Source organism: Petaurus breviceps, unplaced genomic scaffold, assembly GCF_028583685.1.
Source record: "Petaurus breviceps papuanus isolate PSGF00001 unplaced genomic scaffold, PetGlider_PUasm1.0 90895, whole genome shotgun sequence".
Taxonomy (NCBI): Eukaryota; Metazoa; Chordata; class Mammalia; order Diprotodontia; family Petauridae; genus Petaurus; species Petaurus breviceps.
Window position 1 is genome coordinate 22,664,998 of NW_027187372.1, and position 24,329 is coordinate 22,689,326.

The window sequence follows — 24,329 nt, forward strand, 5'->3', positions numbered from 1 at the left end:
AAAACCAAGCCAATACAGGGGAATCTTTAATTGCCATTACTATCACAACAACCTATATTGAATTTCTTATCTTCCCAGTAAGGGTGACAAGGGAAGAAGGGAAAGAATCTGATATTCAAAGTTTTAAAATCAAATGTTTAAAAAATTATTATTACCATTATTATTTTTACATGTACTTGGAAATAAGATATACAGACACTGGGGTATGAAGATCTATCTTACCCAACTGGAAATTAGGAGGTAGAATGTTGGAGGATATAGGAGAGAGCAGATTGGGGAAAGAGGTATTCAGTGGGATTGCTGTTCTGAGGTGGTGGGTAGGGGAAAGATGGGGAGAAAATTTGTAACTCAAAATCTTGTGGAAATGAATGTTGTAAACTAAAAATAAACATAAAGTTAACAAAAAGAAAATAGCAAGGGGATGGTTTCAGAAAAACATGGGCAGACTTATGTGAACTGATGCAAAATGAAATGAGCAGAACTAGGAGATCATTACACAGTAACAGCAATATTGTAATGATGTTCAACCATGAAAGATTTTGCTACTTTTACAAATACAGTGATCCAAGACAGCTCCAAAGACTCGTGAGGAAAAATGCTGTTCACCTCTAGAGAAAGAACTAAAGAACAATGAGTGCAAATTGAAGTATAATCTTTTAACTTTTTTTCTTGCTTTTTTTTTCAGTGTGGCTAATATAAAAATATGTTTCACCTGATTTCATATGCATAATTGATATATTTCTTGCCTTCTCAGTGGATGAAAGAGAGGGTTGGGGGGACTTCAGAACTCAAATATATATATTTTTAATACCAAAAATAAATAATGTTTAAAAATAAAAAAAGAAGGCAGTAAAATGCATTTTTCTCATCTCTTCTTTGGTGTCAAACTTTATTGTTATACATGTTATACAGCATTCAGATGTATTTTTGTTGTTTCCGTTTTTATATTATAGTCTTTAATTATGTTGTTTTTCTTTCATTTCCTTTAGTTATGTTATTTTCAGCTAACTTTTCTCTGCATCAATTTATATCACTCTAACATATTCAAGATCTTTCAGCCATCATTGAGTGTGATTTACCAATCACATCTGCCACTTAATTCAGTAACCTTAGATGTAGTTCTTCTTGGCTTAAGTGACTTGACTTGAATGAATCAAAGGTAGTAGGGTACTCTCCTTTCTCACGTCAATTTACAACTTCCTATTAATCCCCACTCCCCGCCTTTTTTTGGTTTTATCCTTTTCAACCCAAGGCAGATAGTTCAGCAAGTGTCCTTCTCTTTGATCTAGTAATGTAGGAAATAAAACCAGTTTTTTTTTTTTTATAATAGCATTCCATACTAGCCTCAGGTTATTCTGAACTCTAGTAGTCCTGACACAAGTGCCTAGAGCAACCTATGAGATCATTAGAAATCTTTGGAAATAGGAGAAAGTACAACTTTATCTAATTCTGATGACAGCATTCCTTACTAAATTAGGGAGTAATTTTTCACCTTACATGAAGTTTATTAATAAACAAGTAAATGTTGACTTTCTGTTGTATTATGTACTGGGGACACATAATATACCCTCTCCCCCTCCAAAAAATATGTGGGTAGTTTCTACCCTTATGATACTTGCAGTGGAGTTAGATAAATCATTTGAAATCATTAAAATAAAGTGGAAAACTGCATGGTTTTCAAAGAGAAAGATCATTATGTCTTTGAATAGTTAGAGAACGCTTTATGTAGAAAGCAAGACTGGAACTAGAGTGTGAAAGATGAGCAAAGAAAGATATTATGGGTTCTTAGAGGAGGAAGGAGTTGGGGGAACAATAACATGATGAAAGTGATATCTAGGCATAAGTAGATTGATCGAATTAGAGAAAGGAGAGTGCCTTAAAATTAATGTCATAAACCAGGAAGTTGTTAAGAGCAATCCAGGTATTAGGGAACAAATAAAATAATAAATCACCTACCACCTTTGAAACTAAATTCATGAGGCGGTGTGGTATAATGGGAAAAATGCTAGATTTGGAGCGCTTGGATTTAGAGGTGGGATTTAGAATCCCACCTCTGCTACTTAGTACCTGTGTGACTTTGGGCAAGTCATTTAACCTCTCTATAAAATGAGGGGATTGTAAAAAAAAAAAAAGGCCAGAATGGCTTCATAAAATTAATAAGAAAAAGAACAGCCCATATTTAACATGGTGCTTTAAGCTTTGGAAAGAAAAGGCTTTCAGATATTACCTCATTTTCTCTTCACAAAAATCTTGTATTACTATTATTATTATTATCATCCTCATTTTACAGATGAGGAAACTGAGGTAGTTTCCTTAAGTGACTCAGTCAGTCATGCAACTAGTGTCTAAGGCTAGGTTGTGTGTAACTCATGTCTTTCTGACTTCAGGTTCAGAGTTATGTGCATTGTATTTCTCGTGTCTCATTCATCAACAGTATGTCATGCCACACTAATTTTCCTTCCTTTTTTGAGTCAGTTATTAAACTAGTAGATCAGAAGAATGCTTTAGATGTTTTACCTAGACTTTAACAAAGTATTTACTCAAGTACCTCATACTTGTGGACAAGATCTGTATACCTTCACAAGTATACAATTATGTGAATTTAGAATTCAATAAATTTGGTTCTTCTGGTTTCCAAGAATAGTTTTTAATGAGTAAATATCTGCTTGACAGAAGGTCTCCAGGGGAGTGTCCCAGGGATCTGTACTTTTGCCCTCTACTATTTCACATTTTATCAGTGATTTGGGTAAAGACATAGATGGCATGCTATCTTATTTGAAGAGGACACAAAACTAGGATAGAATTAACATGGTGGATAGCAAAGTCAAGTCCTGAAAGATTTTGATGGATTGAATAATTGGGCTAAATCTAACATGATAAAATTCAGTAGGAATAAATGTAAAATCTTACATTTGAATTAAAAAAAATCAGTTTCGCAAGTATAGAACGGAAAAGACATAGGTAGACAGCATTTGTCTGAACAACTGAATGTAGTATGAGTTAGTAGTGTGATGTGGCCACTGAAAAAGCTAACAGGATCTTGAGGTTCACCAAGAGGCATAGCTACCAGAAATAAGGAGAGATCATCCTCTTGGGGGCAGCTAGGTGGAAAGAGTGCCCGACCTGAAGTCAGTGTAGCAGCGAACACCCTAGCATAGCCAGAATGACTGCTAGCACAGGTTCTTTGATCTGCTTTTCTAAAGGAAAGCAACTCAAAACAGGTTAACATTCTTACTTTAATCAAACATATATCATTAACCTAGTTCAGGGGAAAAAGTCAGCACCCTCAACTTCAGAGAATACAAGCAGAAGTTAAAAGCAGACAAAAAAACTGATAGAGAAAATAACACAATTCAGCAGGCCAACAGACAGGGCTTCCAGCTGTCTGACTATTACATACATACAATAAGTCACCAGAGAGAAAAGCACCAACATCTGGATTTTCAAAGCCAAATGGGCTCAACAGCTGCCCAGAGTCTATTCTGGCCAAAACACACAACTTCCCAAAGTGAGCCCCAAAGCAAAACCTCACTTCAGGGTATATATAGCCTTCTACAGGGTCAGAGAACATCACAACCCTCCTGACCCACTTGACTAAAAAGCAACAAAAGTTGTGCCTTCCTGAAAAACAAGCCTCCCTCAAAGCCTGCTTCTCCTGTGGTCTCTGCTCTACCCTTCAGCAAACTCTTCCCACCACGGGCTCTATGTGGGAACAGAGTGTATTTTCAAATCAGGGAAAGCCCTCCAGTTCAATGTAGGCTTATTAAGGGCAGGGAAGATCTTCAAATTCCCATTGCCATTACAGTCAGGAAGGTCAATCCGTCTTTCTGAGTTCCTCAGACAGTTTATAGCTGTGTAATCTTGGGCAAGTCACTTAACTCTGCCTCATTTTCCTCATCTGTAAAGTGAGGTGAATAAGGAAATGGCAAACCACTTCAGTATCTTTGTCAAGAAAACCCCAAATGGAGTAATAAAGAGTAGGACACAACTGAAATGACTAAACAATAACAACAATATCCTCTTGGGCTCTGATCTGATCAGACCACAACCAGAATATTGTATTTCTTTCTTTTAAAAAAGACATTGATAAACTGGATCCAGAGCAGGGGAATTGAGATGGTGGCAGACCTCAAGTACATGTCATCAGTAGGAGATGAAGGAACTCAAGGATGTTTAGCCTAGAGAATAGAAGACTATATTCTAGGCACTGTATTAAGCCATGAGGATTCAAATAAAGACAAAAACCAGTGTCCCTATTCAAGAATGAGCTGTTCTCAAGGAGTTCACTCTATTTGCATGGGTATATGTGCATGTGTGGGTACACATAAGAGGTGATAATGAGGGTAATGGCTATATGGTGAGAAAAAAAAACGAATCATGTGAGAGAATTGTTATTGCAGAAGTACATTTAACAAGGCTTGACAACTGATTATATACTGGTGGGGGGAGGTGGTAGAAGTAGGAGAGTAGGTAGTGAGAGTAAAGAGTTGAAGATGTTTTCTAGGTTTGGAACCTGGGTGACTAGGGTGGTGATGACCCCAATAGAAAGAGAAAAGTTTGGAGAGAAGGGGAGAGGGAAAATAATGAATTTAGTTTTGTGTTATATGTGTTTGTATGTATGTGTTTTATAAATGCATTAACATGTATATGATGTATGCAAGTATAAATTAATTTATGTGTGTATGAATTAATTAATGTACATATATACATGTGTGTACATATGTGTGTAGAGTACACATGACAGAGCCTTTTGCAATGTGGGTTATTAGAAAAACATGACCTTGATGATTATCCTGCAAAGGGGATTGAGAAGCAATAGTTCAGCTGATGGGCCAGTAGAGTCATGAACGGCAAGGAGGGAGTATCTAGGAGGTGTTCAAAAGGGTCTAAAATTGAAAAGGTCAAAAAGAGAGGAAAGGCAATTGGATTTAGCAATTAAGAGGTTGTTGATAACCTTGGAGGCAGCAGTTGGCCAAGTATGGATAACTTTTAAAATCTTTCTATTTAACTATGACCTTAATTTTTCTCCCCAAACTATTTATTTATTTTTAATTTTCAGTAATCATTTCCACAAGATTTTGAGTTACAGATTTTTCTCCCCATCTTTCCCCTACCCCCACCCCAAAGTAGTGAGCCTATTGAATAACCCTTCCCCCAATTTGTTCTCTCTTATATCGTCTCCCCTCGTATGCCCCTCCCCCCTGCTTTCTTGTAGGGTAAGATACCCAATTGAGTGTGTATATTATTTCCTCCTTAAACAAAATTAAATGAGAATAAGAATGACCCATTCCCTTTTGCCTTCTTGCTCTTCCCCTCCATTGTAACAGTGTTCTCTTGACTCTTTTATATCAGATAATTTACCTTAATCTATCTCTCCCTTTCTCTTTCTCCTAATATATTCCTCTCTGATCTCTTAATTTTATTTTTTAGATATGATCCCTTCATATTAAACTCATCCTGTGCCCTCTGTCTGTGTACACATGTCCACACACATATATATTTATATACACATATGTATGCATGTATATATACACACACATATATTCCCTTCAACTATCCTCATATTGAGAAAAGTCTCATGAGTTACAATGATAATTTTTCCATGTAGGAATGTAAATAGTTCAACTTTAATAAGTTCCTTATGATTTCTTTTTCCTGTTTACCTTCTCATGCTTCTTTTGCTTCTTGTATTTGGAAGTCAGATTTCCTGTTCAGCTTGGGTTTTTTTCACCAAGAATGCTTGAAAATCCTCTATTTAATTGAATAACCTTATTTTCCCCTGAAGCATTATACTCAGTTTTGCTGGGTAGATGATTCTTGCTTTTAATCCTAGCTCCTTTGACCTCCAGAATATCATATTCCAAGCCCTTCAATCCCTTAATATAAAAGCTGCTAGGTCTTGTGTTATCTTGATTGTGTTTCCACAATACTCAAATTATTTCTTCCTGACTACTTGCAGTATTTTCTCCTTGACCTGGGAACTCTGAAATTTGGCTATAGTATTCCTAGGAGTATTCTTTTTGGAATCTTTTTCAAGAGATGATCAGTGAATTCTTTCAATGTCTATTTTGCCATCTGGTTCTAAAATATCAGGGCAGTTTTCCTTGAGAATTTCTTGAAAGGTTGTATCTAGGCTCTTTTTTGATCATGGCTTTCAGGTAGTTCAGTAATTTTTAAGTTATGTCTCCTGGATCTATTTTCCAGGTCAGTGGTTTTTCCAGTGAGATATTTCACATTGCCTTCTATTTTTTTCATGTTTTTGGATCTGTTTTATAGTATCTTGATTTCTTATAAAGTCATTAGCTTCCAGTTGCTCCAATCTAATTCTGAAGGAATTATTCTTTTCAGTGAGCTGTTGAAACTCTTTTTCCATCTGGCAAATTCAGCTTTTTTAAGGCATTCTTCTCATTGGCTTTTTGGACCTCTTTTGCCATTTGAGTTAGTCTACTTTTTAAGGTGTTATTTTTTCTTCAGTGTATTTTTGGGTCTCTTTTATCAGGCTGTTGACTTGCTTTTCATGATTTTCTTGCATCATTCTCATTTCTCTTCCCAGTTTTTCTTCCACCTCTCTTAATTGATTTTCCAAATCCTTCTTGAGCTCCTCCATGGCCTGTGAGCAGTTCATATTTTTCTTGGAAGCTTTTAATGTAGGATTTTTGACTTTGTCATCCTCCTCCAGTTCCATGCTTTGATCCTTTTTGTCCCCAAAATAGGATTGTATGTTCTGATTGTGCTTCCTCATATTGCCAGCCAATTATTTGACTTTTGAGCTCTTTGCCACAGAAGAACTCTGCTCCCAGAAAGGAGAGAGCTTTGTCCCAAATTGCTGGGGTTTTCACAGCTGCCAGAGCTATTAGTTGGGTGCCCTCTTTGCAGCTCCCACAAGCTCTGGCACTCTGGCCACACACCCCAGGAACTCCACCCAAGAAAGCTATCCAGATCCAAGCAGGTTAAAGCAAAAATGATTGCCCTCTGAATGGTTGCTTGGTTCCCCTACAATCTGCAGGCCAGGAGCTCTGGAAGTAGCCATGCTGCAGCAGCTGCAACCACCATACCTCTGTTGCTTTTTGCCCCAGGGGCAAGGTCTTCCAGCTCTCTTCTGTCCCCCTGTTTCCGACAGAGTTCCCCACTGACCTTTTACTTTGTCTTTGGTGTTTATGGGTTGAGACATCTGGAAACCACCACAGCTGCTGGTGATTCATTCTCCTGAAGCTTGCTCTGGCCTGTCTTGGCTGTCTTGGGGCTAGAATTGTAGTTGGGGGGGGGGGGTTCCCAGTTCAGTGTGATAGACTCTTCCTGTCTGCCTGCCAGGGTGCCTTCAGGGGGGGGATTTGTTTCTCTCTGTCTCTTTGTGTGTTCTGTAGCTTTAAAATTTGTTTAGAGTCATTTTTAACCAGTATTGAAAATGGTTGGAGCCTGAGCCAAGTTTGTCCTTTTACTCCATAATCTTGGCTCCACCCCTGACCTTATTATTATTATTTATTTTGCTTTTTGGAGAGCAATTGGGGTTAAGTGACTTGCCCAAGGTCACTCAGCTAGTAAGTATCTGAGGCCGGATCTGAACCCAGGTCCTCCTGACTCTAGGGCCGGTGCTCTATTCACTGTGCCATCTAGCTGCCCCACCTGACCTTATTTTTTAAAAAAGATAAATGTATAAGATAATGTTTCTTAAGAAACTTAATTAAGGAATAATGTGTTTTGGAAAGAAACATACTCGCTTTATAGGCATGCTGTTGATTGTAGTAAGATCCTAGGCTTCTACTGAATTTCAAAGCTCATTGCATTTTATTTCTGCTGCCAAACAGGAAATGTTATAACTCCCTCAGATTAGAATATTCTTCTATTGCAAAATAGTAGCTAACACATAAATTAAAAAAAAAAAAACCTGTTAAATACTTACATGAAGTATTCTCTATAGAAGACCACATCCTATAGGCATACAATTGACTTAAAGTTTCAGAGACTACAAGATTTCACTATGTTAATGTTTGGTCATTATAAATAAGAAGATTTTTATTTGTTAGAGCCAAACAGAACATTCTTGGCTACTCACCTGTTACAACTTGTGTCTTGTGCATATATTAAAGTTATATATGATTCCTTGATAAATGCAACTACAAGGATAATTCCTTTCAGGAAGCCTCTCATTATTATCAAATGAGGGATGGAGTAACAAGAAATTGTATGCAATTTCATGCAGTGGAAAAAAAATATTAGTGTTGGTGTCATAAGATCCAGGTTTGGGTCTAGCACCTCACACTTCCTACCTGTTACCTTGGCCACTAATTCTTTTTAGGATTCAGATTTCTTTCTGTAAGATATTGGACTAGATGATCTCTGAAGTCCTTTCCATTATAGAAATAGATTTTTTATCCTATGAATTATCATTGTTGTGCTCAATTTCTTTTGGTAAAGTATGAACAGAAAAGGAATTCCTTAGAGATGATGAGGTACTCCAGATGTTTCTGTTTGTGGATAATATTGTACTGATGTCATCAAGATTCAAAATAATAAACAATAATTATGTTGTGGTTGTTGTTGTTCAGTTGTGTCCTGCTCTGAAGGACCCCATTCAGGGTTTTCTTGGCAAAAATACTGAAATGGTTTGCTATTTTTCTTACCAGCTCATATTACAGATTAGGAAACAGAGGCAAACAGGATTGAATGCCTTTCCCAGGGTCAGACAGCTTATAAGTATATGAGGATGGATTTGAACTAAGATCTTCCTGACTTCAGACCTGGTGGTCTGTCTGACACCTAGCTGCCCCAGATTGATATTTATAGAGCACCTTAAAGTTAGCAAAGTATTATTTCTATATCTAGGTCTATCTTTTCTCTAGCTCTGATTCTGACTCTGACTCTTTGATCATAGAACCTAGACTTGACTTTTGGCTTTGGTACTGACCACCTCTGTGATCTTGAGCAAATAACTTCTCTGTGTTTCACTTTCTTCTCTATGAAATGAAAACATTTAAGATTTCCAAGGTACCTTGTAGTTCTATATCTGTTATCCCATGGTCTCATTTGATTGTTACAGCATCTTTGTGAACTGGCAGTACAGGTATTTTTATCTCCATCCAGTAGATGAGGAAACCAAAGCTCAGAGTTTTTAAAGTGATTTTTCCATTGATATCTAGCTAGTTAATATCAGAGTCAGGATTCGAAGACAATGGTCTCTTCCTGATTAATAGGATCATAGTTAGAGAGCTAGAAAGAACCTCAAAGGGCCAGCCATATCTAACTTTTTGTCTCTTAATCCCATGCCAGTTTAAGACATAACAGTGCTTCCAAAATCAATAAGCATTTATTAAGCCTTTGCTATGTGTGAAGCACTGTACTAAGGGCTAGAGAAAGGAAAAAACAGTGTCTGCCCTCAAGGAGCTCACAGTCTGATAGAGACAACATGCAGACAACTATGTACAAACAAAAGGGATAGACATATACATACATATATATATATGTGTGTGTGTGTATATATATATATATACATATATATATATATATATCTGTGTATGTAGATGATAATAGCTTTCATAGTAGCCAGCATTTATATTATGCTTACTGTGTGCCAGGCACTATGCTAAGCACTTTATAACTATTTTCACATTTGGTTCACACAATAGCACTGGGAGGTACATGTTATTATTATCCACATTTTACAGATGAAGAGAGTGAGGCAAACAGGGGTTAATTTATTTGCCCGGGGTCACACAGCTAATAAGTGTCTGTGATGGGATTTGAACTCAGATCTTCCTGAGTCCAGGCCCTGCATCCTATCCACTGTTCCACCTAGCTGCCTATACATGGATGCAGCTATGTATGTAGAAAGAGGTGTGTGTGTGTATGTGTATGTATGTGTTTGTGGCACTAAATTGGAGGTAATCTTAGAGGGAAAACACTATCATTAAAGGAGTGGGAAAAGGCTTCTTAGAGAAGGTAGGATTATAGCTGAGAATTGAAGGAAGTCATTCACTGACAAAATCCTTTGAGATGTAGAATCACCTCTATGTAAAATGAGGTATGGAAATAGAGTGTTGGTAGAGGACTGTGTCATTAGAAAACACACACACACACACACACACACACACTCACACACAGTACTAAGATTTATTTTTGTGTTCAGATCCCATACATTTTGTATTTAGTATCATGTTAAATTTATCTTTGTAAAGAAACTGTTAGGGGAAAATGTAAAACATTCAGAAAGAGAAATGATACTTTTGTTTGTATAGAGGATAAATGCCACCACTATAACTGCTTCCCTGACTTAAAGACATTTAGATTGCATGTAGGCTTCAAGGTAATGGACAGAGCTTGAACACAATGCTTTATGCATATCCTTGATATTAATGTTTACTTGAATTTGGGAATATCAGAGCTAAATTGCTAAATTACAATAAAGTTGTATATTGGGTTTATTATGAAAGATTTATTTCTACATGTTTTCACATGTGATTAAGGAGAAGAAAATTATGGGTGCTAATTTCATGTATGACTTATAGTATTACTTAAATTTGCTTATAAACTGCTCGTGACTTTACACAGCCCTCCCTCGCTTAGATCCACTTCACTTGCATATCATGGCATCACTTCCCTGATGTCATGCTCCTCTTCAAAAATGGACAATCAACAAACTGCAAAGCCAAGTAGTTAGTTGCTTAAAAAAAAATGTTTATAGTAATTACCAAGTCTGTTTCCTATCTTTTATCAGCCTCATCATTTAATTCTTATTGACTCCTTTGGAACAATTTATTGTCATTTTAAGTATGGCATGGTATTACTGAGAAAAGTTGGATTCAACGATTAAATTATAACATAAACCCTGAAAGGTTTTATATCATTCCAAATAGATGCCTTAGGTTTTGTCCCAAAAGTTTTTTTAAAATCTTCTCACCTACTTCTTTTGTGTCAGCTAATTGGTTTTTAGTCATTTCTAAATGCCTGCAAACATAGTATACTTGTTAATTTAACTCTTTATTCCAAATGGATAAGGGTTAGATTTTTCTAATTAGTAGAAAATTACTATGTAAATCAGCATTGTGACATCCTGGTATAGTGGAAAGAGCACTAGATTTGGGGGTCGGGAGACCTGGATTTGAGTCTTATCTCTGATACTTAGTAATTTTGTTGTTTATGGGTAAGTCAAGTAATTTAATCTTTCTAAGACTCAGTTTATTATTTATAATAAAGCTTTTTTGTAGCCATAGACTTAGAAAAATATTACATGGTTATTTGTCATGTCAAAGTTAATATAACTACATATTAATACTATTATAAATCCTTTGTGTACTTAAGTCACTGCCCACATATCCAGTGACATGTTCTCTTCTCACAAAATACTTTATATCACTAGTCTGTGTGTTTTCACTGGCTGTTCTGCTTTCTTGAAACACTCCTTCTCCTTATCTCTGCTTCCTACCTTCCCTGATTTCCTTCAAGTCTCAGCTAAAGTCTCACTTTGTGCAGGAAGTCTTTTCCAGATTATTTAATTTAGCACAGTGTTTGACATTTAGTAGGCACTATGTAAATGTTTACGCCTTTCAACCAATTTAACCTACATATATTGTATGTACATAGTTATTTTCAGGCTGTTTCCCTCATTAATCTGGGAGCTCCTTAAGGGCAGGGGGTGTTTTAATCTTTCTTTTTATACCCAGCCCTTAGTACATTGTCTGGCACATTTGTGTTTAATAAATGCTTGTTGATTTAACATGTACTCTTTTGTTAATATTGTGAAGAGAATCATTAATAATAATATCCAAAGTCATCAATCATTAAATAAGTACCAATAACAATTTCATTAAAGTAAAATCAAGATGTATCGCTTATTTGTAAATGTGAAGGGTTATTAAAAAGCTATACATGAGGTGTGATAAATACATTAGAAGGAAAAACAAAATGCTGTGAGTTGGCAATTATGGAAAAAATTCGAAGACCCTAGGCAACCAACTTGGTTTAAATCAGATGACTTTTGTCAGGGGTTGTTTTATGAAGTTCTCACATTGGAGGTGCTCCAAGTTTTATAGATCACAAAATACTAGTGGTTAATAAATGATGCTTTTACTTATGAAAGAAATTAGCTTTGAACATTCAATTTATGGTTAGGAATGACATGACCTAAAGATCCAGTACTTTTTTTTGTCTTGACTTGTTGGCTAAGACAGGTAAAGAGAAGATATAATGTGGAATGACAATGAGAATCAATTTCAGATGTCTTAAGATTTTAGTTTGATTCTACTTGTGATCAAATATTCTTGAATATAATATTTAGGCCTGGAAGGAACCTTATAAATCATGTAGTCCAATAATTTGATTTTATATATAAGAAATACAAACCCTAGAAGAGGCAAAGTAACTTGCCTCAGCTCACAAAGGTATTAAGTAGTACAGCTGAGATTCAAACTGTGTCCTGACTGCAAAGTCACTATGACATGTCACCACTGCTCCTGTTGCATCCACAGCCCTGCTTTTCTGAATAAATTTGGTAAAATAAGTAAAAAATAGAACCTGGTTGTGGTTAAAGGATATGAACAAATAATTCTCAAAAGAATTGCAAACCATTATTTGTGTGAAATACTGTTCCAATAACTGAAAAGAAAACTATAAATCAAAACAACCCAAGAATTTACCTCACATTTATTCCCACACAAAAGGTGAAAATAGTCAGTGTTGAAGGGATAGTATAAAGATGAATATGTTAGTGCATTGTTGAAGGAGCTCCGGATTAGTATAACCCTTCTGCAAAATAATTTGTAATAATGAAAATAAAGTGATTAAAATGTTCATATCTTTTGACCCAGAGATTTCACTGCCCAATATATACACCAAGTCATTCCCAAGAGGATGATAAAAAGAAAGGCTCCAAATACAGCAAAATATTGTAGCAGCCTTTTGGTTTCACCACACTGACCAATGGGTCCATGACATGAAAAATGTTGGGGGGGAAACCCAACAACTCTGGTTTATCTCCTTGTATATGTTTGTGTTCAGGATTGTTGAGATAGTTTAATTCTGACCTCCGAATATTTAGAGTATTATAATATTTAATGCTATTGCCTCTTTACCTCCTTTTTATATGTTAGAACTATAAACCTAGAGGGAAGTTTTAGTTCATCTAGCTTACATCATTTTTCATACAACTTGCCATTTCCAGACCCTTGTTCTGTCACCTACACTAAGGAACTAACTCAGTTCCATTCAGCACTCAGTTTGAGTGCCTGCTATGTACAAAGGTGGCATGATTTGTGCTAGGGGCACAAAGATGATGCCATGAAATTGCTTTATCTAATGGGATGAGATAATTAGGTACACAAATATATATCTACAAGGTGAAATGTAAAAAGGACAAACAGAGTGATGGAACAGTGTTACTGAAACTATGGAGGAGAGGTTGTTTTCAGCTGCAGAGATCAGCTGAGCCTTGAAGGAAGAAGAGAAACATATCATTAGGTAGAGAGATGACTCTACCCTTACATGATCTTGGCAAGTTCCTGATCTTGGTTTAGTCCTCACTTTCTGCAACTGAAAATTTTTGAATTGGTTAACTTTTACAGTCCCTTATATTTATAAACATATGTTCTTATAATTTCATGATATTTTACTATGCCACTCTTCCCTGATTTTGTCATCTGTTGACATTTCTCCCACCTTCTTTCAGTGAGTTTGGCATCTGACAGCCTTCCCATTCAGCAGCTTCCCTTGTAATCATTTCAGAGAATTCTCTATCCATTTCAGTTCTCTGATGTAAGATATTAATAAACTGCTTTATTATTTGTTTAAAGATCTGTTTCAGTCATCCACTGATGTGGTTATACCTTAGACCTCACCATTACTTGGAAGTGTTCCACCTTCAAGATTTCTGAATCTGAAGTTCTACTCCCTTTGACTACTTTAGATATGTCTCTTTCTCTCCACTCGCATGGCCATCAGTTCAGGTCATTGTCACCTCTCACCCAATTTATTGCAATAGCTTTCTAATTGGTTTTCTTGCTTCAAATCTCCCCTGACTCCAGTCTATCCTCAGCTGTCAGGGTGATTTTCCTAAAGCATGGGTTTGACTGTGTTATCTCACTGCTCAGTAAATTCTAGTGTTTTCTTCCCATTGTGCCTTGAAGCAATATAAAACCCTCTGGCAACTAAAGTTCTTTATAACCTGCCTCTTTGTCACTTTTCCAATTGTGTCTTATACTTGACTCCCCTTCAGGAGTTCTGTGATGTAGCCATACTGGTCTACTTCTTGCTCCTCACACATTATACTCCACCTCCCATCTCCATGCCTTTGTACTGGCTATTCCCCATGCCTGGAGTGCTCTGTCTTTACTAAGATTACCTTTCATCTATATTATATGTCTCATGAGGAATACTCCATGCATATCTTTAGAATTTGAGACCTAAATAAAGAAAACTTTAACTTTGTTTTCAGTTTTTACTATTGAATATCTTTAAGATTAAGCAATCTAGAATTGTAAATTTAGAGATGGAAAATGCCTTCTTAGAGCTCATCTTGTCTAAACCTCTCATTTTACGGATAAAGGTATTGAGTTCTGGAGAGGATAATGATTTACCTAATGTCACTTAGGTGGTAAATGGCAGAATTGGAATTTGAATCTGCTCTCTGTCTTAAAATGATGCACTAATCATAACAACTTAGTGGTAGGTGTTATTGCATATCCAATTCAACAGATTTACTGTGAATTACTAGGTAAAGTACTAAGGTAAAAACTATACAATCCTTGTTGCTGAGGAACTCTTAAGAATTTTTTTGGGCCCGTATACAAATATACTACCAGTGTGATAGGGACAAAGAAGATATGCAAGTTGTTTCCGAGAAAATTGGGAAAAAGATGAAACTTTTACCTGGGGGATAAGAAGAGGGATTAGGAAAGCTTTATGGAGGAGGCAGCAAGCTTTCAAGGAAGAAAAGGATTTTATTTGGCAGAAATGTACTATCCAAGCTTGGTAAGTAGCCTGTACGTATATACAGAAGAGCAACACAGGATGATAATAAAAGCATTAGCCTAGCTGGGCTGGAATGTAGATTTCATGAAAAAGTTATATGAAGTAAAATTTAGGAAAGTAGGTTAGAGCTAGATTGTGGAGAACACTAAATACCAAGTTAAGGAGTGTATGCTGCAACAATAAGAATTATACATAGACTGTATCTGCCTATGCATGTCATCTTGATTTCATGTTTGGTTGGTATTCATTTAAAAATGTTTTCATGGATTTTTTTAATAGATATTTGATTTAATGGATGCCAAGGCTCGTGCTGACTGCATCAAAGAAATAGATCTCCTTAAAGTAAGTACTAGATTAAAACGTGAAAATGTTTTACTATATTGGTAGCAGAGGCTAATTATAACATATTTGTAAGACAATATTTGAAAAATCCCATCATAGTAAATATAATTATGGTAATAATTTAAAGATTGAGAGATATAAGGAGAGATTTCCTAGTCTAGTTCCTTTATTTTGTAGATGGGGAAAATGAGGCCTTAAAAGTTGCGACTTACTTGTAGGTAGTAAGTAGCAGGACTGATATTTGAACCCAGGTCCTCTCCCTCCCCCGCCCTAAATCCAGTTCTATCTTTATATAATGAAAACAGTTCCAAGGTACAATTAATAGTCTAATTGTGTCAAGGGTAGCTAGGTGACAGAGTAGATGGAGTGATGGACCTGGATTCAGGAAGAGTCATTTTCTGGCCTCAGACCCTTACTATCTATGTGAACCTGTGCAAGTCACTTAACCCAGTGTGCCTCAGTTTCCTCATCTGCAAAATGAGCTGGAGAAGGAACTGACAAACCACTCCAGTATCTTTGCCACAGAAATCCCAATGGGTCGTTGAAGAGTCAGACAACTGAAATGATTGAACAACAAAAATTGTTTCAAGCAGTACTTGATGCTATGGAATTCTCAGAAAGAATGTTGGCATCTTATGTTAACTGTAAAAGTTCTTATCAATCAATCAGTCACTAAACATTTATTCAGTGCCACTATGTGTCAAGCACTTTGCTAAGTCCTAGGAATACAAAAAGAAGCAAAAGATAGACTCTGCCCTCAAGGAATTTATAATCTGATTATACAGATTAACAGAGGTGCATTTTAATGTAAAATTAACATGTATTAGAACTATAGTCGGAGTAATTATGGCTTGGGAAAAGGTACATATATGCTTAGGGAAAGCAAGAGTTGAATATGGTTTAAATGACACAAGGTTGTGTGTGTGTGTATGTGTGTGTGTGTGTGTTTGTGTGTTCATTCCTTTTGAAACTGGCTTCCAGGTATGTGCAGAACAGGTAGAGAAAGCACCTAAAGATTTATTTTCTCAGTGTCTCATCTACTAAGATTATGTACTTAAGACTTAAGTTATTATTCTTCTGTTCTCAGGCATTTTTTGATTCAGCTACTTATGTTCCTAAGGCAGTATAGCTATTGAAGTTGCACAAGATTGAGTCTAGAGCAGGTGGAGCTAGATCAAGGTTAGAAATGCTACAATTAGGAACTAGAGGATTTCTACACTCAAGACTGGTTTTAAAAATTCTACCTTGCTGTATCCTAGAGGTTTTGAATCTTTATTATAATCGCTGTGAATTAATTCATTACAAAATACTTATATTGCCTGTTAAAGGGATTTGTTTTTAATTTCTAATATTTAAAAGTGTCTTTCATTGTGTCAGTCCTACTCCACCCCATCAGTCTTTCCCACATTGGCATTTCATGCTCCGATTTGCCTACCTCTGGTCCTATCTTTGATAGAATGCTATAATAACTAGCATTTATATAGCACTTTCAAAGCACTTTAAAAATATTTAATTTGATGTTCACAACCACCACAACAGGTAGGTATTGTTATTGTGCCTATTTTACAAATGAGGCAGCTGAGGCAGACGAAGGTTAAAATGGTTTGTCCAGGCTCACATGACTTATAAGTGTATCAGGCTGGATTTGAACTTCTGTCTTCCTGATTACAACTCTTAACACTCTGTTCACTGTATTATCTAATTGTCTTAAATATAGTGAAAATTCAGAAGTTCTGGATTAGAAGTGTTACCTTTAGATGTATGCCAGGTAATCTCCAGATATACTCTTGGGTTTCTCAGACTGTACCAGGTTCCATCCCTTACTCCTAACTACATGTTCTTTCTTAATATATACCCTGACCACTATCTATTCCTTTGTTTCTGGCTATATCAAAACAAGACGTGTAGGTAGGTTTTTGATGGTAGGTGCAAGAATAGCTAGTTATTCCATGTTCTCTTGCCCTGGTGATCATTTAGAATTTGTCTCAGGAAATATCCATTTTTCTAGAAGGAAATTAGGTACCTTGCTTTGGAAAAAATATACAAATATACATTTCTGGGAAGTTTTGATGTGGGAAAAATTTAAATAGTGAGGGAAGCCGAGGTATCTGCCATTCTCTACCAGTTTATCAGCAACAAGAAGCTGGTTGCTGAAATGGAAATAATGGGAATCTTATATGGCATTGGCATTCTATTATACAATTTGTGATAGAAAAGGGAAGTGTCAGACTTAGCTTTGACATGTATCATAGATTTTTGGAGGACAGATTTCAAAGAGTTCAAAGTAAAGTAGGTCAGATACCATAGTCTAAAATTCTGAATAAAGAGAGAAAATAATTTTGATGAAGAAGAAAAGGGGAGGCTTTAATGAAATACCAACCTAAATTATATTAAAAAGAAGCTTATTGTAGTTATTTATATTTTCTATATGTAGAAGACTCCTGTTTTCCATTAGTTGCAAAGGCAGTTGATGGAGGATGAATAAAACTAAAGCATTGCAGGTTCCTTTAAGAAAAATGTCAAGACTAGTCACCAAAAAAAGTTACCTTTGTCATCAAGATAAAATGAGAAACTATATCTCCTTTCTTTCAGAGATAAAGGACTATGGATATGAAACATTGCATATACTGTGAGATTTGGTTGATGTGATGGTTAGTTTTGCTGAACTGCTATTTTTTTCTTTGTTATTCTTTGTTTTAAAGAATGACTTGCTGGGTAGGGGAGGGAAATTTCAGAATTTGAAATATTCTGAAATGAAGATGAAATTAAAGATAACAGTAATTTAAAAAATTAGTGGCAGAAACACTAAATCTTAGAACAAGCTGAAATAGGTAGAGAATGGTTAAGACAATGAAAAGGTTTATTTTTGTTTTCTGTTATTCTTGGGGAAGGAAGATAATCAGAAATATAACAGAACCACAACTTGGGCAAGATAGAATCATAAGATGATAAAACGAAAGCAAAATTCCTTAACCCTTATTTCACTTCTGTTTTCTTCATTAAAGAGAATCACCTTCAGATAGGAAATAGTATAAGGATAATAGGGAGTTGAAATATCCCTACTAAAAGATTAACTGAAAGATGGTAAAAAGGTACCTTTTTAATTTACCAGGCTTAGAAAGACTCTATCTTTGGACACTGAAAGAACTAGTGGATTTGATTTCTAAACCATTATCAATGATCTTTATAGGATCATGGGAAAAAGGAGCTATAGGATTCAGTTTCAAAATTTAAGATGCCATTAGGGTATAATTAAAACTGGTTTCATTAAGACTCAGTTTAGAAGAATACAAGGTTAAAATAAAACACTGCTCCTTCTTTTTCCAGAGTCAGCTCAACAGTTAGAGCAGGAAAACATTTCCTCAGGTTCTTGTACAGTTCCTTTCTGTTACAATTCAGACTGAAGGACAAACTGCTTTTGCAGTCCAAACTGAATTGGCATTCTTTCTATTTATTTCTCACGTATGACATTCCATCTCCCATCTCCCTGACTTTTCATTGCTTGTCACCCATTTGCATAATGTCTTCTCTCTTCATATCTGCCTTTTAGAATTCTTACTTTTCTTCAAGACCCAGCTCAAATGCTATTTCCCATTATATAAGGCCTTTCCTCATCCTCATCATAGACAAAATGCATCCATATACACACATATAGTAGAAATTCACATTTATTTTTAGTACTTTTCAGTTTTTTTCATATTTTCCTCACAACAGTTCTTTGATATATGTGTGTTTGTATATATATATTTATAGTTACTGCAAATATTAGCTTTGTTTTCTCAATGAGAAACCTGAGCTTTTGAAAGGTCTAAGACTTATATAAGCTAAAATATATCAAACTTACTGTGGAACTTGATCCCAGATTTAGTCAGATTCAGTCCTCTTTCCACTGCCCCCATGTTCTAGAGTTGACAAGATGTTTTGTCTCTTCATTAACTAAAACTTGATTGAGTTGCCTCTTCAAATGCAGAAACTCCCAATTAAAAACATAAAGAAAAATAGTACCATGCCTTGCCTGTAGATTATACTTAATAAGTGGTTGAAATTAAATTGATTGAAGAGAAATCACATAAAAAGTTTAACACACCACCCAGTCATTGTGGAAGTATTTTATCTCCTATGAGTATATTATCCAGTGTTTACTGTATTTAAAGAAGCCCCCTGAATTGACCAGTTGCCACTTAAAGATCTCAAGGATCTTTTATTTTCTCATTGGATCTGCCAACTCCCTAACCTGTAAATAATTGGGAAGGACAGATAACTAGATACCAAATTAGGATCTCCTGATGTTTGTCCAGGGTGGCTTATTTCCCTTCTGAGCAAATTTTTAAACATCTGTAAAGAGAAGCTCCTACTTTCTGCTTAAATTAGATCCTCCTTTTCCATATTATAGGCCCTTTCCAATTCTGGTGGCATCATATGCCTCAAGTCAGATCAGTCCATGTGTCCATTTCTACCTGTTCTGCATTACTGGGTATTGTTAGCACTTCACTCTGATCCATGAAATCTTCCATCTATTTTATGATCTTATTCCCACCATTTTTTTTTTTTATTATGATCCTGGTATGTGCTTCCCCCCTTGCTGGAATTTCTTTTAAAGTATCCAAACTTGTTCTGAACAATGAGAAGTTTTGAACGTAAGATGCCTTGCAGAGTTAGACTACCAGCATCTGCCAGTTTTAGGATCATGTAACTTGGGTTCTTAAGTTATTCTTGAGAAAACATGAAGATTTGTAGAAGTGGCAGAAAAGTATAGAGGCAAATGTGAGGATTTTCCATTAACAGGAAAAAAAGATGATTCTTCAATCCATAGACTAAGGAGTTTCACCTTGATTTACCAGCAAAATTATGCAACAGAACTCTTAATAGATAGTTGGTGAAACCTTTAAAAATAATCACTTATTACTAGGCACCAGCATGGATTTACTGAAAATGTCAGGTGAGACTCATTCCCCCCCCCCTTTTTTTTGACACTATTAGACTAGTAAAAATGCTGTAGATACAATGTGCCTTGATTTGAGCAAGATATTTACCAGTCTTTTTTGTTTTCTTTGTGAATATGTGGGCTATTTAATAGTCCTTAGGTAGAGTCATAGCTGGTAAAATACCCATATGCAAAGGATATTGTATTGGATATGGGAGAAAGGGCTGAATGCATTAGTGCCAGAACCTGGATTTGAATCTTGGATCTGCTTAGTAGCTGTGAGACTTTGGGCAAGTCTCATACCCTATCAGATGTCTCTATTTTCTTACTGTAAAATGAAGAGATTGAATTTGTTTCTCATCCAGTCAAACTGACCTGCTAAGTTGTTCTCTATATGAGATATTCCATTACTTGCCTGGGTGCATTTGTGCAAGCAATGCCCTCTCTCCACTTTTTTACCTTGTAGAAAGAATTCCTAGCTTCCATCAAAAAAGTACAATTTAGGTACACACTCTCCCTCTTGAAATTATTTTGCATGACTTTTTATATTTCAGGTTTATTTACTTATTTACATTTTTATCCCCTCCAGTAACATAAGTTCCTTAAGGATTAGGACTGTTTCATTTCTGGTTTTGTATTCCTTTATCTTAGCACTCTGCCTTCACTTAGCAGGTACTTAGTAATTGTCTGCTGCATAGAACTGGATTGGATGAATTCTGAGATCCCTCCTGGCTTTAAAGCCTATATACAATCTTATTTTGATGAATTAGTATCTCATCCTGGGGGGGGGGGAGGAATCTCCTGGTGGGTTTGTAGTTGTTGACATCGTCAATATTTTAATCAATGACTTGGATGAAGACATAAAAGACATGTTTATGAAACTTGCAGATGATAAAATTTGAAAGGGTTTATTAATAATACATGAGATCACAGAAATATTACTCAGTCATCTTGATGGGCTAAAATGGACTTAAATGAATAAGTATAAATATGAATTACTACATTTAGGTTTTTTTCCGGGGTAGAGGTGGGAGTGACTGCAAATGTGTAGAATGAAGGAAATCTTACCTAGCCAGAGTTTGTGTACATAAACATTTAGGAATTTTAGTTAGCTGTGAGTTTAATCTGAGGTGGTAATTAAGCAGTTGCTAAGATAACGAATATAAACTTTATTAGCATCAATAGAAATATGATAACCATATCAAATGAGGTAATAGTTCAACTGTACTCTGAATTTATTAGATCACATCTTGAAAACTATTCAATTACAATTACACTTATGTTTTAAGAGGTATAAATTGAAGCAAACCCAGATGTGTGGTCAGGATGGTAAGGATCCTAGAAGCCTTAAAATAGGAGAAACAAGGAGAAGAGTTGAGAATATTTAGCTGGGAGAAGGTTTTTAAAGCTGGATGTGATGAGCATCTTTTGTAAGCCTTAGACGGTAGGGATTCCTGTCTTTGTATATTACCCACTGTGGTGGGTAATGATTGATGAATTAATAGGGATTAGATTTAAAGAAAGATAAGGTTGTAGCTAGGGCAGTTAGGGGGCATGGTGGATAAGGCACACTGGACTTGGATCAGGAAGACCTGGGTTCAAATGTACTGCTGTGACTTTGGGCAAGATACTTGATCACCTTGTGCCTCAGTATTCTCATCCCTAAAATGAGGAGGTTGTACTCAATGGCCTGCACATTCCATTTATAATTTTATGTATCTATAATCCTGTAACTTTAAATGTTTTAGCTCTAGTGTGCTGAACTCTAGAACCAAAGGTTAGAAATTATAGGGAGATAGGTTTTGACTCACTGTAGGGAAGAAACGTTGTAGCAATAAGAATGGCAATAAAGTTGAATGAAAGCAGAACAACTTTCACTATAACAATAACATTATAAAAATGAATGACTTTGGGGCAGAGCCAAGATGGCGGAGCAGAAACACAAACTTGGTGTGAGCTCCTGCTCCAGTCATTTCCAATACATGTAAAAAAAATGACTCTAAACAAACTTTAGAGCTACAGAACCCACAAAGAGACAGAGAGAAACAAATCTCCCACTAAAGGCAGCCTGGCAGGTAGACAGGAAGGTTCTATCATACTGAGCTGGGAGCCAAGCTTAGTCCCTCAGGAGCGGCGCAGTTCTGGTCCCAGGGCAGCCCCAACCAGCAGTGGCCAGAGCATACTTCAGGAGAGTGAATCACCAGCAGCTGTGGCAGTTTCCAGACCTCTCAACCCATAAATGCCAAAGACAAAGTAAAAGGTCAATATGGAACTCTTTTGGAAAGGGGGGGCAAGAAGGAGAAAGAAGAGCATGGTCAGGCCCCTGCCCCCAGGGTGAGAAGCAGTGGGGGTGTGGCAGCTGCAGCTGCTGCAGCATGGCTGCTTCCAGAGCTCCTTGGCCTGCAGATTGTAGGGGGACCAAGGAACCATTCAGAGGGTAATCACTTTTGCTTTAACCTGCTTGGATCTAGATCACAGTCTTAGGTGGTGGTACTGGGGTGTGTGGCCAGTGAGCCAGAGGTTGTAAGGGCTGTAGAGAGGGTGCCCTCCTAAGGCTCCAGCAGCTACGAAAATCCTAGCAGTTTGGGACAAAGCTCTCTCCTTTCTGGAAGCAGAGTTCTTTTGTGGCAAAGAGCTCAAAAGTCAAGTAATTGGCTGGAAGTATGAGCAAGCAGAGGAAGCACAAAAAGACCATAGAATCCTTTTTTGGGGGACAGAAAGGTTCAAAGCACGGAGGGGGAAGAAGACAGCTAAGTAAAAACTCCTACATCAAAAGCCTCCAAGGAAAATATGAATTGGTTACAGGCCATGAAGGAGCTCAAGAAGGATTTTGAAAATCAAGTAAGAGAAGTGGAGGAAAATTGGGAAGAGAAATGAGAATGATAGAAGAAAATCATGAAAAGCAAGTCAACAGCCTGCCAAAGGAGACCCAAAAATACACTGAAGAAAATAACACTTTAAAAAATAGACTAACTCAAATGGCAAAAGAGGCCCAAAAAGCCAGTGAGGAGAAGAATGCCTTAAAAAGCCAAATTTGCCAGATGGAAAAGGAATTTCAAAAAGTCACTGAAAAGAATAACTCCTTCAAAATTAGATTGGAACAAATGGAAGCTAATGATTTTTTTTTTTTTAAAGCAATAGAGGTTAAGTAACTTGCTCAAGGTTACACAGCCAGTTATTTCTGGGTGTGCAGCTAAGTATCTGAGCCCAGATTTGAACCCAGGTCATCCCGACACTGGAGCCCATGCTGTTACTTGCTGAGCCACCTGGCAGCCCCTAAGTAATTGGGGTTAAGTAACTTGTTCAAGGTTACACAGCCAGGTGTTTCTGGGTGGGTGCTAAGTGTCTGAGCCCGGATTCGATCCACAAGTCATCCCGACAGTGGAGCCAGTGCTCGTACTCGCTGTGCTACATGGCCGTCCCAAAGCTAATGATTTTATGAGAAATCAAGATACTATAAAACAGATCCCAACAAATGAAAAAATAGAAGGCAATGTGAAATATCTCACTGGAAAATAAATCCAGGAGAGATAATTTAAAAATTATTGGACTACCTGAAAGCCATGATAAAAAAAAAAGAGCCTAGACACCATCTTGCAAGAAATTATCAAGCAAAATTGCTCTGATGTTCTAGAACCAGAGGGCAAAATAGAAATTAGAACGAATTCACTGATCATCTCTTGAAAAAGATCCCAAAAAGAAAACTCCTAGGAATATTATAGCAAAATTCCAGAGTTCCCAGATAAAGGGAAAAATACTGCAAGCAGTCAGGAAGAAACAATTTGAGTGTTGTGGAAACACAATCGGGATAACAGAAGACCTAGTAGCTTCTACATTAAGGGATTAAAGGGCTTGGAATATGATATTCTTGAGGTCAAAGGAGCTTGGACTAAAACCAAGAATCACCTACCCAACAAAACTGAGCCTACTGCTACAGGGGAAAATATGGTCATTTAATGAAATAGAGGATTTTCAAGCATTCTTGATGAAAAAACCCAAGGTGAACAGAAAATTTGACATTCAAATACAAGAAGCAAGAGAAGCATGAGAAGGTACACAGGAAAAAGAAATCATAAGGAACTTATGAAAGTCGAACTATTTACAT

General features: G+C 36.4%; 1 protein-coding gene across 4 annotated transcripts in view; it reads left to right on the forward strand.

Annotated features, from left to right (window-relative positions):
* NEK7 (NIMA related kinase 7) overlaps positions 1-24,329 on the forward strand; it is a 233,458-nt gene that overhangs the window by 114,886 nt on the left and 94,243 nt on the right. For all 4 annotated transcript variants that reach the window (XM_069074499.1, XM_069074497.1, XM_069074496.1 and 1 more), the window contains one exon: positions 15,238-15,300. In XM_069074499.1, coding sequence (XP_068930600.1) covers positions 15,238-15,300 — 63 coding nt within the window. The remainder of the gene's footprint in view (positions 1-15,237; positions 15,301-24,329) is intronic.